Source organism: Chelonia mydas, chromosome 3, assembly GCF_015237465.2.
Source record: "Chelonia mydas isolate rCheMyd1 chromosome 3, rCheMyd1.pri.v2, whole genome shotgun sequence".
NCBI lineage: Eukaryota > Metazoa > Chordata > Testudines > Cheloniidae > Chelonia > Chelonia mydas.
The window spans coordinates 155054166-155067850 of record NC_057851.1 but is presented as its reverse complement, the minus strand read 5'-3'; the positions used below and the strand labels follow the sequence as shown (position 1 = coordinate 155067850).

Below are 13685 nucleotides of genomic sequence, written 5' to 3'. Positions count from 1 at the left end.
CTAGGGGAAAAAAAAAAAAGAATTATTGGCTTTAGCTTGTAGACTGCATAGGTCAATTTATTTGCCTGCAGAGTGCCATCTCACACCTACCAGTTGATGATATCTGTCATACAAATAGTGCATGATGAAAGGCTGTACCTGAGCAAAATATACAATATTATCCCCAGTCTAATCCCTCCTCAAGACCCGCTTCTATTGTGATGCCTGGAATTAGCCAACTAAACCTCCATTCACTCCAAAACAAACAAGGAAAAACTCTCCAAGGAGTGGCTTTGTTGCCAATGTGCGATTTGGGGGTGAAGATTCCTCCCTGTTCCATTCCTGGAGAGCCAACCCCCCTTGCCACAAACCTGGCTAGGGCTTAGCCTGGGGGGGTAGGGGAGATGAGATCCTAAAAGTACTGAAGAATTTGTTTTGAAGAAAGCATAAAAAATAACATGTATACTGCAAAAAATTCCTGCTTAATTCCTGCTCTGAAGCACAAGCACATGGATTGTATTTATTGACCATTACCTTTGACACACATCCCATGTAACATATCCAAGCAAAACTTACCATCTGCAATATCGATACTTGGGCTTGTGGATGCAGCCTCCCCAGTGGTGCTATTGATCACCTCAGTTCTATCTGAAATAGGATGCACGCACATTTGGCACACAGAAGATGAATATAAACTTTGGAGAAGTTCGGAGGAGCCTGATATGCTATCACAGCTCTCAAATTCAGCAGGTAATGTGTCTGTCTCTCCTGGGCCAGGATAAGCTGGAGGGTTCTGATCTTCTGCCTGGAAAACATGCCCCTGGGCTGCAGAAGACGAGTATCCCGGTGCCAAGGCATTCAAACCACTGCTCACAGCTTCATCATAGGAAGGGAGCATGACAGGAACACCATCCACTACCACAAAGTCGGGGTCGCTGGTGGAACTCTCCTGGGCACCTCTACATCAAACAAAGACAGATCATCATGGAGTCTTTGAACATTTCAATAGCATCTTGAAGCAACCGCTTCAAGATGTAATATTTTCTAATTGCATGAAATGGAGCTATACAAGGTCGTTAACATTCACGGGAATATCCGCTTCACAGATCTGCAGAAATCCGCTCAGACTGATAGGTGTGTGCAATTTGTTATGATGAGATAAACAAAGCCAGAACCGAGACATTGTTTAGAGAAGGAAAGGAAAACAGGTCTGAGGCAGCGATAAGGAGCATTCTCTGTTGTCCCATGCAGAGTAAATACCAGGGATATAGAATCCTATAGAATCGGGGTGAATCAATAAGTGTGTGAATCCCTAAAGAGATCAGCACTGGAGCTAAAGGGGTAGGGTACTTGCAGCACATGCAAAACTATACTGAGCTGATAATTGCTGGATGACGCAAGCTTTGGGGTTGAGATTTTGAGCTCGTTTTGCCCTCAGTTTGGAATGATGCACATTCCCCAACATCCCCCGGCACTACTAAGAGGATATTTTCAAGCAAACCACTTTTTTCAGGCTATACAATTTTGGATCTGTTAATCTCAAAAATGTGAATTAGATTACAATGGAGTCCCACCAGGATCCCATGTGTTTTTAGGATATGGGAACATCTGAAAGAGGAAGACAGAAGCCTATTTCAGCAAGTCAGAGGAATACAGGCCAGGACCCCTGCCACTGGAGCAGCCTCTTAAATCTAGAGGCTCTCTCGCTTGCGTATGTATAATTCAGGCTAACTAGTCCATCACCTACACTGGAACAGGGACAGACTAGTTGACCTAATATATATTTCCCATCTCTCATTCCTATAGATGATGTAAAAAAAGAAACACACACAGAGAAAGACAGACAGCTAAACATGTTGTCTAGCAGTCTAAGCACAGGCCTGGGCCCAGAAATCCTGAACTAAGGTATGACACCAACTCACTTATGTAGACCTGTCTAGTCACTTAACCCACTAACCTTTGTTTTCCCATTTGTAAAGGAAGGGTAATATTTACCTCCCTGTCTTTCAAGGAATAGCATGAGCATTAATAGCAGGTAAGTGACGTCTGCACAGTGGTGAGTGAGAGAGAGAGAGAGAGAGTTAGTTAATGAACATCCTGGAGGGGTTTCAATGGAGACCTCAATGAAGTTTTAAAAAAATATTTCCATTGAGAAAAAAAGCGTTTTTGAAGTTTACACTACTAAGCCCAATATATTTAAAAGAACCTACTCCCCAACTCCCAAAATGGACATATTAAAATATGTGGCTTCTACCTGTAAGTATATCCGATCAAAGACAATACTCTCAGTATCAGTTTAGCGATTATTATAATCGCACCCAAAGTGAATCTGGCAAACTTTGCCTCCCCTCTTTGCCGTAGAAAAGGCCAGAACAGTACTATGGAATTCCAGGGGTCCCAACTCCATGGGTTGTCTAGCTATCCCCTCCCCCACATTCCCTCTGTTATTTATTGTTCAACGCAAGAAAAGAAGATATTTGCAATGTCATTTTATTTCCTCTCCATTCAGTGAAATAACTAAATTAAAGTCCTCCATCTACAGTACCAACCTTGGAAGGAAATGCGTCTTAAATTTGGTCTGGAACATCCTGGCTAGAATAACCAACAGAAGTACCAGTAGAACGCTGGTAGCAGTAAATGCCACTATTTTCCATGTAGTCAGGAGGGTTTCCTGTGTATTTGGCCAGGTTTGCTCTGTAGCAAAAGGGCAATAAAATAGTTGTATTAGATTATTATTGTTGTTTCATATTTATATTGCAGTAATGCTCAGAGACCCCAATCAGGATCAGGGCCGTAGGTTTTGTATAAATACAGAGACAAAATCCCTACTTTCAGGGTCTTCCATGCTATTTTTATTAATGTGTTTATGATCTGGATTTATTTACAAACAAAATAAAGAAGATCTAGCAGACATTTAATATGCACCTTTTAGCATTTGTGGAGCTAGCCGCTGAAAATTCAAGATCATAAAAGCAGAAAATAACTACATCTTACTAATGTTTCAAAATGAACCTGTAAAATTTAAAACATGACACAAATGTAGTTTGACAGGCAATGTCAGCCTGTGATTATACTGTTAAAATAAAGGGTAAACTCCCTCAGAAGTTGTGATCTTAGTGCTATTTTTACCTGTTTTGACACAGTATACTTGAGCTGAGGGAAACCATTCTCCTTTTTGGCAGGTGATGTATTTGTAGTCATTGGTAAGAGTATAACCAGGATCACAATAGAATTCAACGACAGTTCCATGGTTATAACGCTCACAAGGCCGCGGGTGGCAAATATAATCTCCATGAATCACCATTGGAGGTAGTGGACAAACTTGGGCAAAAATAAAAAAAGAGAGTCAACAACAGCAGCAACCATTTCATACAGAGTATCTTCAGTGTATGGATTTGATACAACACTCTACACAGGACCAAATACTGTCCCCCTATATAACTGAACCCCAAACCATATTAAAGCTACTAGAAGCCTGAATTCTGACCATGAATGACCATTGTCACAAGTCTCTGGTGCAGTGTGGGGGAAGGAATGTGATGTCCATAGCTAGGTCAGAAAATGTGCAGGCCATACCTCAAGACCTCCTCCCCAGAACTCAGTGGCATTTATCATGATGATGTGGCCTAAGATGTGGTCTTTCTGTGGGACCTTTTTTTTTGGGGGGGGGGGGGGGAGGGTGATAAAAGTGAAAGGAGGCAAATCCTAATTACAGCAGAAACCTACCACTCTGTAATCCCCCTCTACCCTGAGGTTTTGTGCCAAACACCTTTACTAGGCAGCTGGAATTCAGTCATAAGGTCCTGTTAATACATATAGCATTAACACTATGAAATAGTTAAAAACAATAACTCCATTCTTAAACAGCTTATGCTACAAAACCAGTTGTTGTAAAGTATACTGTAATAGATACAATACAGGTAATATTGCTAAAGCAATTAAAGCCCCTAAAATATATTATTTTAAAGCCGGTGTCAGAGTCTGATGACTTTACTCGAGTCAAGTAGCACCTCACTTTGTGAGCAGCCCCTTTGATTTCAATCTCCTGCTCAGGAAGTAAGGAATTAAATGCAACAGTGATAGAATCTATCCCTGTATTAATAAAGCAGACTACAAAGGGCTATGCAAATAAGAAAGAATTGCAATATAAACATGCTTTAAAACAGACATTGAAAGAAAAAAATCACTTTGTTGGGTGGACGAATTAAATGAAGGAACATTTTTAGAAAATAGCAGTAGCTAAAGTGTTTGAATGCATTGCTTTTTTGTATAGCAGAGGAAGCCTCTTTACCAAAAATGAGAAATAAGATTAGTTGACCACTGGTTTGGTTACTGTTTCTCAAAGTTGCTGTCATGATTAATAAAATGACTACAATATTGAACTGAGCATTCTGAGAGCCTAAAGCGTCTGAATTAGCTAAACGGGTCAGTTTATTTCCCTTCAGAGGAAATAACCAACAGGATCAGTGCCCCATGAACAGGCTGTTGTGTTAATTTCATGCATCTGCTATGCAGTAAAGACTCACTGCATAGATTTAAATAATGAAAATGCCATTTCTCTAAAACAGAATCTCCACTGAAATCACAATTCAGTTGCTTCTCTCTGTGAATCTTGTTACATGAATAATGGATTTAAACGCTTAAACAAAAAAAGAAAGAAAGCCCACAACGAGACATTAAACGAAACTTCAAGAGCGGCTGATTACAATGCGCAGCACTGTCTACTCCCCATACCCTGAAGACAAGCTTTGTTTGCATTTTCGCTAGCAAGGCTTAATAATAATGTGAAACCCAGAACAAGTGATTCACACCAAAGGCAATACTTTGCATACTTTCCAAAGTGGACTAAACCTAGGGGAAGCAGGAATGTTTATTAGGAACTTCAGAAAAGGTCTGAAGAGCTCTCTCTTCTTCTGCCTAAAACAATTCTTCTAAGTGTGGCTCAAAGGAGGGACACCAAGATGGCAAGGGAAGATGCCTATTATCTATGTCATGGACAATCTCACTGCACCAATCTATGAAAGCAACAATCCCAGTCCACTACCATGAGACATGGTATGTTTTATTACATACATTTATTGCCATCTTTCGATAGTCCCCTGCTATCTAAACTTCTTTACAGCTGGTTTCAAAGCAAGCTTTGCAAGCTGTAACAGGCTGCCAGAGATATGTCAATATAAAGTACTGCTCCAGCAATGTGCAAAATAAAAAGCTTCTCATCACAGGGATCAACTGCTTTGAGAAGAAAATTTCTAATCTAAAGTAATGACACCTGCTGCCTCTCCTGGTGCTCAGAATCCCCAGTCCATGACATTAGGGGCTGCATCAATCTTCTGAATGCAGGAGGCACAACACTGGCCTTCTAGCGTTCTGTGTTGGCCCAGTAACCAAGCATTTTTCAACAGCAAGATTAAAAAGAGTACATTGCTGGCTCAACTCAGCTATGATACTGTCACTGCCTGCTTATATTGGAGACATATTTTATTAAATCCTGAAAACAGGAGCATTAATCTTAGTGTGTTCTATTTTCCTAATGATAAAATTGAAGCCAGTGTCACATCCATTGTAAACATCCTCCACGTTTCAAGGGAAACTCATATTGCTGCTGCCTGAGAGCTTTTGTAAACAATCCTCTTTTTATCTTTGTGGAAAATGTGTCTTGGGTAATAAATGAAACGAAATGAACCTGTTTTAAACACTCTTGCCTGCCAATGGCTCTTTTTATTAAAATACTTATTATGGGCAACAGATGGGGAAAGAGTGGAGCAGAAAATGAGCAAGTTAAACTTAATTTAGGCAGTACTCTATTCTTATTTCAGTTACCCAAGAGAATAAGGGCTTTTCCCTCACTTCAGGCATGTCTCACTAATGAATTTTATGCTAATCCAGTCTAAAGAATCTTCAATGCACTTCAAAATTTGCATAGAACACAGGCCTATGGTTATATTTAAGTCTGTTGATACTTGTAATATTGATATTGATATTGATACTTGTAATCCAGGGGTAATTAATTACTTTTGTCAAGGTCCAAATTTCTTGGTGAAGGTATAGTCAAGGTCCAGACTCCAGAGAAAAGAATATAAAAAACAACAACAACGATAATAAGTAAATAGAAAGATTTTGTGGTCCGTTCAAAAGCATCCAGTGGTCTGGATTTGCCCACGGTCCACCTATTGACTACCCCTGGTGTAATCAATAACCTTCAGATTTATAAAAAGAAAAGGAGTACTTGTGGCACCTTAGAGACTAACAAATTTATTTGAGCATAAGCTTTTGTGAGCTACAGCTCCCTTCATCGGATGCATTCAGTGGAAAATTTAAATTTAAATCTCCCCATTGTATTTTCCACTGAATGCATCCGACGAAGTGAGCTGTAGCTCACGAAAGCTTATGCTCAAATAAATTGGTTAGTCTCTAAAGGTGCCACAAGTAACTCCTTTTCTTTTTGCGGATACAGACTAACATGGCTCCTACTCTGAAACCCTTCATATTTATAAAGTCTTTATCAAATCAAAGCAAGCAAACTACATTACAAGCAACCCCTTTCAATCAATTAGTTATGGAGTACGGAGCAGCCTGTCATACTCCCAGTTCTCTCCACAAGCCACCTTGTATAAAAAATAACTAAAAGCTTCATCCAAGTCAATGGAAAGATTCCCAGGAACTACAAATGTGCATTAGAGCAGGCCCTAAAACAGCACTATTTTTAAGGGTCTGACCATGGAAGCTGCTGAACACACTTGCCTCCCAATGAAGAGAGAGCCGAATGCAGCAGGAGGCACTAGACACCTCACAGGATTGGGCCCTAAATTTCTGACACCTTAATTATAATTAAAACACTATGAAACTCTGCAGCTATTCAAATTCTGTTTCTTGTAGGCTCTCGTGTGTTAGAAACTAGTACAGTATATCACACCGGTGTTCTACAGATTAAACAGACACTACCAGATCAAATATGGCCCCAAAGTTAGGTTACCAAACTGAAGACAAATAGCAATGTTTCCATGAAACTAAAACGAAAAATTCCATTGCACATTAGAAAAAAAAAAAAGAAAACAAAAACCCGTTACTGCTATGTTTGCAATCCACAGACTGAAGCCTTGGGACTAGTGTAGCAGAGATCCAACAAAATGAAATTGGCCATAAACTGAGATATGCTGAGTGCCCTCAACTCCCATTGATTTCAATGAGGGTGTTCAGCAACTCATAGGAAGTACTTAAAGACCAGAGGCACGGACTTTCTTGTTTCCCTGGGGGGTGCTCAACCCCCGCTCCAGGCCCCGCCCCCACTCCACTCCTTCCCCCAAGACCCCACCCCTGCCCTGCCTCTTCCCTCCCCTGAGTGCGCCCCACCCTCACTCCACCTCTTCCTGCCCCCGCTCCTCCCCCTCCGGTGCCTCCTGCACGCCGCTGAGCATCATTGGTGGATGGGAGGCACTGGGGTGGGGGAGGAGCTGATCCGTGCGGCCCATTGGTGGGCAGAAGGTGCTGGGGGGAGAAGGGAGGAGCTGATTGGCTAAGCAACCACTATTTTTTTCCCCTGGGTGCTCCAGCCCCAGAACACCCACGGGAGTTGGCATCTATGCTTGAGACTCATACGCTGGCTCTGGGCAGAGCACCCCTTTAAGAAAGAGGGCAGAATATATCCCACTTTAAAGTGTACACAAAAACCATGCCTGCTCTCAACTGCACCCCTCTCCCCCTCCTCAGGGCCTTCCAAGGAGCGGCTGCAGCATGGGGCCACTTACAGCTTAGACCAGAGGGGGGCATGACCCTCCTGCCCAGCCCCTGAGCTCCTGGCCCCGGAGGCTAGCCCCCGGCCCTTCCCCTGCTCTTCCCCCTCCTCCACAGCCTCAGCTCACTGCGCCGCCGGCGCAATGCTCTGGGCGGCAGGGCTGCGAGCTTTTGCTGGGCAGCGCGGCTGCAGAGCCGTGGCCTGACCTGGTGCTCTGTGCTGCGCGGTGGCGGGGCTGGCTCCAGCCGGGCGGCACGGCTGCCTGTCCTGGTGCTCTGGGCAGCGCGGCTGCAGCGCCGCCAGCCATTGGTGCTCCAAGCAGCACGGTAAGGGGGCAGGGAGCGGGGGGGGGGGGGGTTTGGATAGAGGGCAGGGGAGTTTGGGGTGGTGGTCAGGGCGTGGGGGTGTGGACAGGGGTCTGGGCGGTCAAAGGGCAGGGAACAGGGGGGTTGAATGGGAGCAGGGGTCCCTGGGGGGCAGTCAGGAAGGAGGGGGGGTGCTGGATGGTGTGGCGGGGTGCAGTCAGGGGCAGGGATTCTGGGGGCAGTCAGGGAGAAGGGGTGGTTGGATGGGGCAGGGGTTCCGGGGGGGCAGTCAGGAATGAGAGGAGGGGTTGGATGGGGCAATGCGGGGCAGTCAGGGGCGGGATGTCCGGGTGTGGTCAGGGGACAAGGAGGAGGGTCCAGGCCATGCCTGGCTGCTTGGGGAGGCACAGCCTCCCATAACCGGCCCTCCATACAGTTTCGGAAACCCGATGTGGCCCTCAGGCCAAAAAGTTTGCCCACCCCTGGCTTAGACGCTACAGAAGTTGATGGTATTAACTCAGAACAGCTTCCTACTCATTGTGGACAAGTGGATTTGCCCACAGGATGTTAACCTATTCCTATGTTTTGGCATTGCTAACTTCAGGAGGGATTCTGGGCATTCAAATAACTCCAAGTAACCTTAATGGGGAAGCAAGAGAGATGTAGTGTTACTTTTTTTAAAGTTACAGACTGGAAGTTGACATGTTACAATTAACAGAACACAACAATTTAGTTCCTTAAACTGCAGGGGTCAGAGTTTTGTGGGCATGATCACGCAGTTATTTTTCATCCTGGCTGGTATGCTTAGTCTTTGGGCTACTGCTAAATGGCAGGAAAATTATTCAAGCTTTGCCTTGACTTTCACACTTGAGACTGACAAAAAGAGCACTATTATCTGTTGATCCAGGGCATTTCAGAAGCCCATCTTCTGCCTTCAAATCAGAATCTGAATCAAATAATATGTTTTTCCTCTAGTTAGCAGCCTGGCTCCTGTGTCAGACTACCAGCTGCTTTTCTGTCTGTGCTAGGTTACCTTCTGACCATCCCTGTGCATGGCCTGATTTTTAATGTTTCATATGGGGCACATCATCAAAACGTAGGTGCTTTTAACAAAAATAGCATTTGTTCTAGATGTGCTGTGCATCCCTGCTTTTTTTTTTTAAAGGATGAAAAAGAATTAAGATCAGTCTTTATAACGAGGCCAGTGCAAGTAAAAGCTGCAGTGGGCAAAGAGCAGGGAAAGCACTTTTTCGCATTTCGCTTAGATAATAATAGAGATCTGAAACATCCTGGCATGCCTGCAAAGTGCATACCATCTGTGCACAAATCAGGAGAGAGAAGAACCTCTCCTGCCCCTCCTGTTTGTCATGCTCATACACACTGTGCCACACCAACAAGCTGGATACTTGAAATCCAGCCATCTGCATTTCTTCCCTTCCACGAGCAGTCTTAGTCTTCCCCAGTGTACGGGAAAGGCAACCAGACTTCATGTTAACTAAATTGATGTTAGATACTACTCTACTACTGTATTGTCAGCAAAACTCCTTCCCTCTCTATAATTAATGTGAAGCAGATGGCAACAGAAAAACAAGGTGATTTTCACATTTGTTCCACAATGACCAGATAATCACTATTTATTTTATCGCGAAGGAGGCACACAGAAAACCTCAGTCTCCTAAACATATGTTCCATTACCTTCCCCAAGGCTTATCATCCTGTCATAGGCTTTGGAAACCAAGGAGGAAGAGCATTACTTACCTTCCAGATTGGTCCACATTACCGGAGTGTAATGGAAGTTATTAGTTCCCCATTCACAGGAAATGAGAGCGGGCTATTCAATACAGACTTCCTCTAATCTACCATCCTGAAAGAGGGACTGTGACCTCCCTGAGAGGAGCATTTGAGAGGCAATGTGCTAATCTTTCCCATCTTCTTCATCCTGGCCCACTAATTCTCTCTCTAATGATACTCCCCAGCAGACAAGAAGCAGGTGGCCCCTTGAAAGGTTAGTGTTAGCAATACCCCGGCTGGCCACTAGAGAGGAGACTTGAGCCAGGAGAGCTAGTCATTTTTCACCAGGATACTCAGAACCATTATTGCCAGTGTGAAGTTTTGCCCCATCCCAGCCACCCTGCATATCAGACTTCACTGTAGGGGTGGATTGGCTCTAGTGAGCGTAGAGTGCAGCTGCTCCAAAGAAGCATTCACTCAAGAGAGGGCAGGTGGTGCTGCCATTGCTGCTCTCCCCTTGGGGTTCTGCCCGGAAAGGGTGGCTGGGGTGGGAGTGGGGGAGCAGTGCCGATACAATCTGCCCAGGAGTGATGCTGAAGGAGCTTCTCTCTCCCGGGTGGCCTGACCCAATTACTCCAGAATGGCCCCACCCACTTTTGGTTGGCTCCAGGATGCTGGTAGAGCAAAGTGTCTCTTAAATACTGACTCAAAGGCAATTACCCCACATCACAGTGTAAACATCTGCACAATTTGAAAAATAAGGTTTTAAAGGTAACCTATAAAGGAAACAAAATATGATGTTTGTGCCCATTTCTGCTTCTTTATGAATATTGCCACTAAAAAACATTTCACTAACAACAGTGCCACCTCCACTCAGTCAAACTCCCAGTGAAGGGATCATTCTTTAACAAATGTGCACAATCCAGTATCTAGTCTATCTGACAGACTCGGCTACTCCACAAATAACTACCATGCACCTCCAACATGTGCCCCCCACACACACACACACACCGTATTACTCACACTTGCACTACAACACGAAGCCTTAACTCCAACCTCATATTCCCCTATTATAACATATCACTACAGAAATTACTGCAGTGCCTATATCTTCATATTTAATGGAAGGGGCATAGGTGTCAATCTTTCATAAAGAGCCTTTTTTCTTCTAAGAATTTGTCAGCAGTATGTGGTAACAAGAACAAAAAAAAAAGATATGTGCTTTAAACAAAAAATAAAACAGCCAGTTACTTCAATTTTAGTCTTTAGTCTCATGATATCATTCAACCAGTTCTCCGCAAAGACTTCTGGAGAAAAATGAGTAGCCAAGAACTAATATGTCTAATGCAAAAACAAGCACGAAAAAATATCTTTTTTCAGAGCTGGAAAGGGGAGGAACGGAAATTCTTTATGCAGTATAAATAAGCAAAAAAGTGCACTATTTCTATTATTTTGCATCACTTAAGTTATAGGATCATGAAAATCACAGAATCATAGAATATCAGGGTTTGAAGGGACCTCAGGAGGTCATCTAGTCCAACCTCCTGCTCAAAGCAGGGCTAATCCCGAACTAAATCATCCCAGCCAGGGCTTTGTCAAGCCTCTCCTTAAAAACCTAAGGAAGGAGATTCCACCACCTCCCTAGGTAACCCATTCCAGTGCTTCACCACCCTCCTAGTGAAAAAGTTTTTCCTAATATCCAACCTAAACCTCCCCCACTGCAACTTGAGACCATTATTCCTTGTTCGGTCATCTGGTAGCACTGAGAACTGTCTATATCCATCCTCTTTGGAAACCCCTTTCAGGTAGTTGAAAGCAGCTATCAAATCCCCCCTTATTTCTTCTCTTCTGCAGACTAAACAATCCCAGTTCCCTCAGCCTCTCTTCATAAGTCATGTGCACCAGCCCCCTAATCTTTTTTGTTGCCCTCCGCTGGACTCTTTCCAATTTTTCTACATCCTTCTTTTAGTGTGGGGCCCAAAACTGGACACAGTACTCCAGATGAAGCCTCACCAATGCTGAATAGAGGGGAATGATCACGTCTCTCGATCTGCTGGCAGTGCTCCTACTTATACAGCCCAAAATACCATTAACTTCTTGGCAACAGGTGCACACTGTTGACTCATATCCAGCTTCTCGTCCACTGTAACCCCTAGGACCTTTTCTGCAGAACTGCTGCTTATCCACTTGGTCCCTAGTCTGTAGCAGTGCATGGGATTCTTCTGTCTTAAGTGCAGGACTCTCACTTGTTGAACCTCATCAGATTTCTGTTGGCCCAATCCTCTAATTTGTCTAGGTCCCTTTGTATCCTATCCCTACCCTCCAGTGTATCTACCACTCCTCCCAGTTTAGTGTCATCTGCAAACTTGCTGAGGGTGCAATCCACACCATCCTCCAGATCATTTATGAAGATATTGTACAAAACCGGCCCCAGGACCGACACTTGGGGCACTCCGCTTGATTTAATTAATTAAAATTTAAAACATCTTTCATTCTCACCTGCAAAATAAAAATATCTCAAATTATATACAAGTCCCTCCCCAACTCACTACATAGTCTGACACTGGTAGGAGAGCAGATTTATTCTCAGACTCAGCTGGTCTGCAACTTGTTGAGAGCTGGAGAACGGAGGAAACCGCAGGCCCAATTGCTTAAAAAACAAGTACTATAAAACCACAATGATCTAGAACAGCTTCATAAACCATAATTTACTTCTAATCAGTCTCTCATGAAACACAATTAGAGCAGGAAGATTTATTAAAGTTCCTATTAATCATGACAATAAATTAACAATTTCCTATTTGCAAATGGAAAACACTGCCAGGGTCACAAAAAGAGTCTCTACTAAGAGTAGGCATTCCAGATGCAAAGTGGGGCTCATTTGCATTCCAGTACCCAGAATGCATTTCCAGTGTACACACAGCTGTGTAATAGCTATAACGGGACAAACTGAAAAGTTCTTGTGCCTGTGGACTTCGTGCTTTGACACTGAAGAGGTGCTTTCAAGGAATTTTTCAGATTGTCCCTCCCCGACAGAGCAAAAACAAAACTGAATCAAACTAATCCCTAACAACAAATAAATCACCACAAACAGTAAAGGCTATAGCATAAAGACTTCAGATACAACTTAAAGTGACAGAGGTATGAGGTGATCACACTGATCATGGGAAGCAGTTAACAGGCACCAAGAAGAATCTTGCAGAGGGTATGATGGTGTCTCCACCCCACACAAGGCCTGAGCAGGTTAAAAAGGGCCAATTAACCTGAAAGGCTGCACCTAGAGGAGAGCCAGGGATTGATGAAGCCCACTTAGGGGAGGACCTGGGCAAGGCTCATAAAGAAAGAGGATGGCAGGGGGAGGCTCTGCAGTCACTACCTGCAGGGGAGGGGAGTTGGCAGAAGACAAGGAGAAGGTCTAGGAGGAGAATAAACCCTGGAATCCTCCCTTGGACTATAGACTCTGGCAAGAACCCGAAAGGGGGTGAAATAGCCACAAGGAGTAGAGGAAGCTCCAGTGGTAACCCCTGGGAGCCAGAGTTTGAAAAGAAAAGTAGGAAAGAGCCCAGGGAAACAGCAACAAGTCGGAACAGGAGCAGACAGTGGTTGCTGGGCATAGAGTACCTGGGCTGGAATGCGGAATAGTGTCGGGGGGGTGTGGGTTCCCCTATGAGCCACTGAGGAAGTGACACAGTCTGACCAGCAGATCAGAAGACTGCCTGAGACCGTTTGTCCAGAGGGATACACCGGAAGGGGCACTCTATAGTGACCTACCCCCAGGACAAAGCCACAAAGAGAGAGCACCCCAAATCCAGATAGAGAGAGAGACACACACACACACTCACTCTACAGATGGGCAACTGAAGGAGGGGGCGTCAGACTGGTCAAGAGCTAATCCCCCGATGAGCCACAAGAAGGCACTGCAGCAGTGAGTAGTA

At 44.1% G+C, this 13685-nt stretch overlaps 1 protein-coding gene across 6 annotated transcripts in view; it reads right to left on the bottom strand.

Annotated features, from left to right (window-relative positions):
- The window catches only part of SUSD4 (sushi domain containing 4), a 127361-nt gene that overhangs the window by 12595 nt on the left and 101081 nt on the right, over positions 1 to 13685 (bottom strand). For 5 of the 6 annotated variants that reach the window (XM_043543600.1, XM_043543602.1, XM_007070451.3 and 2 more), the window contains 3 exons: positions 3109 to 3300; positions 2529 to 2673; positions 556 to 938 (listed from right to left, as the gene is read on the bottom strand). In XM_043543600.1, coding sequence (XP_043399535.1) covers positions 556 to 938; positions 2529 to 2673; positions 3109 to 3300 — 720 coding nt within the window. Of the gene's footprint in view, positions 1 to 8; positions 939 to 2528; positions 2674 to 3108; positions 3301 to 13685 lie in introns of those variants that run through there. The other variant, XM_037895659.2, reaches the window with a different exon arrangement.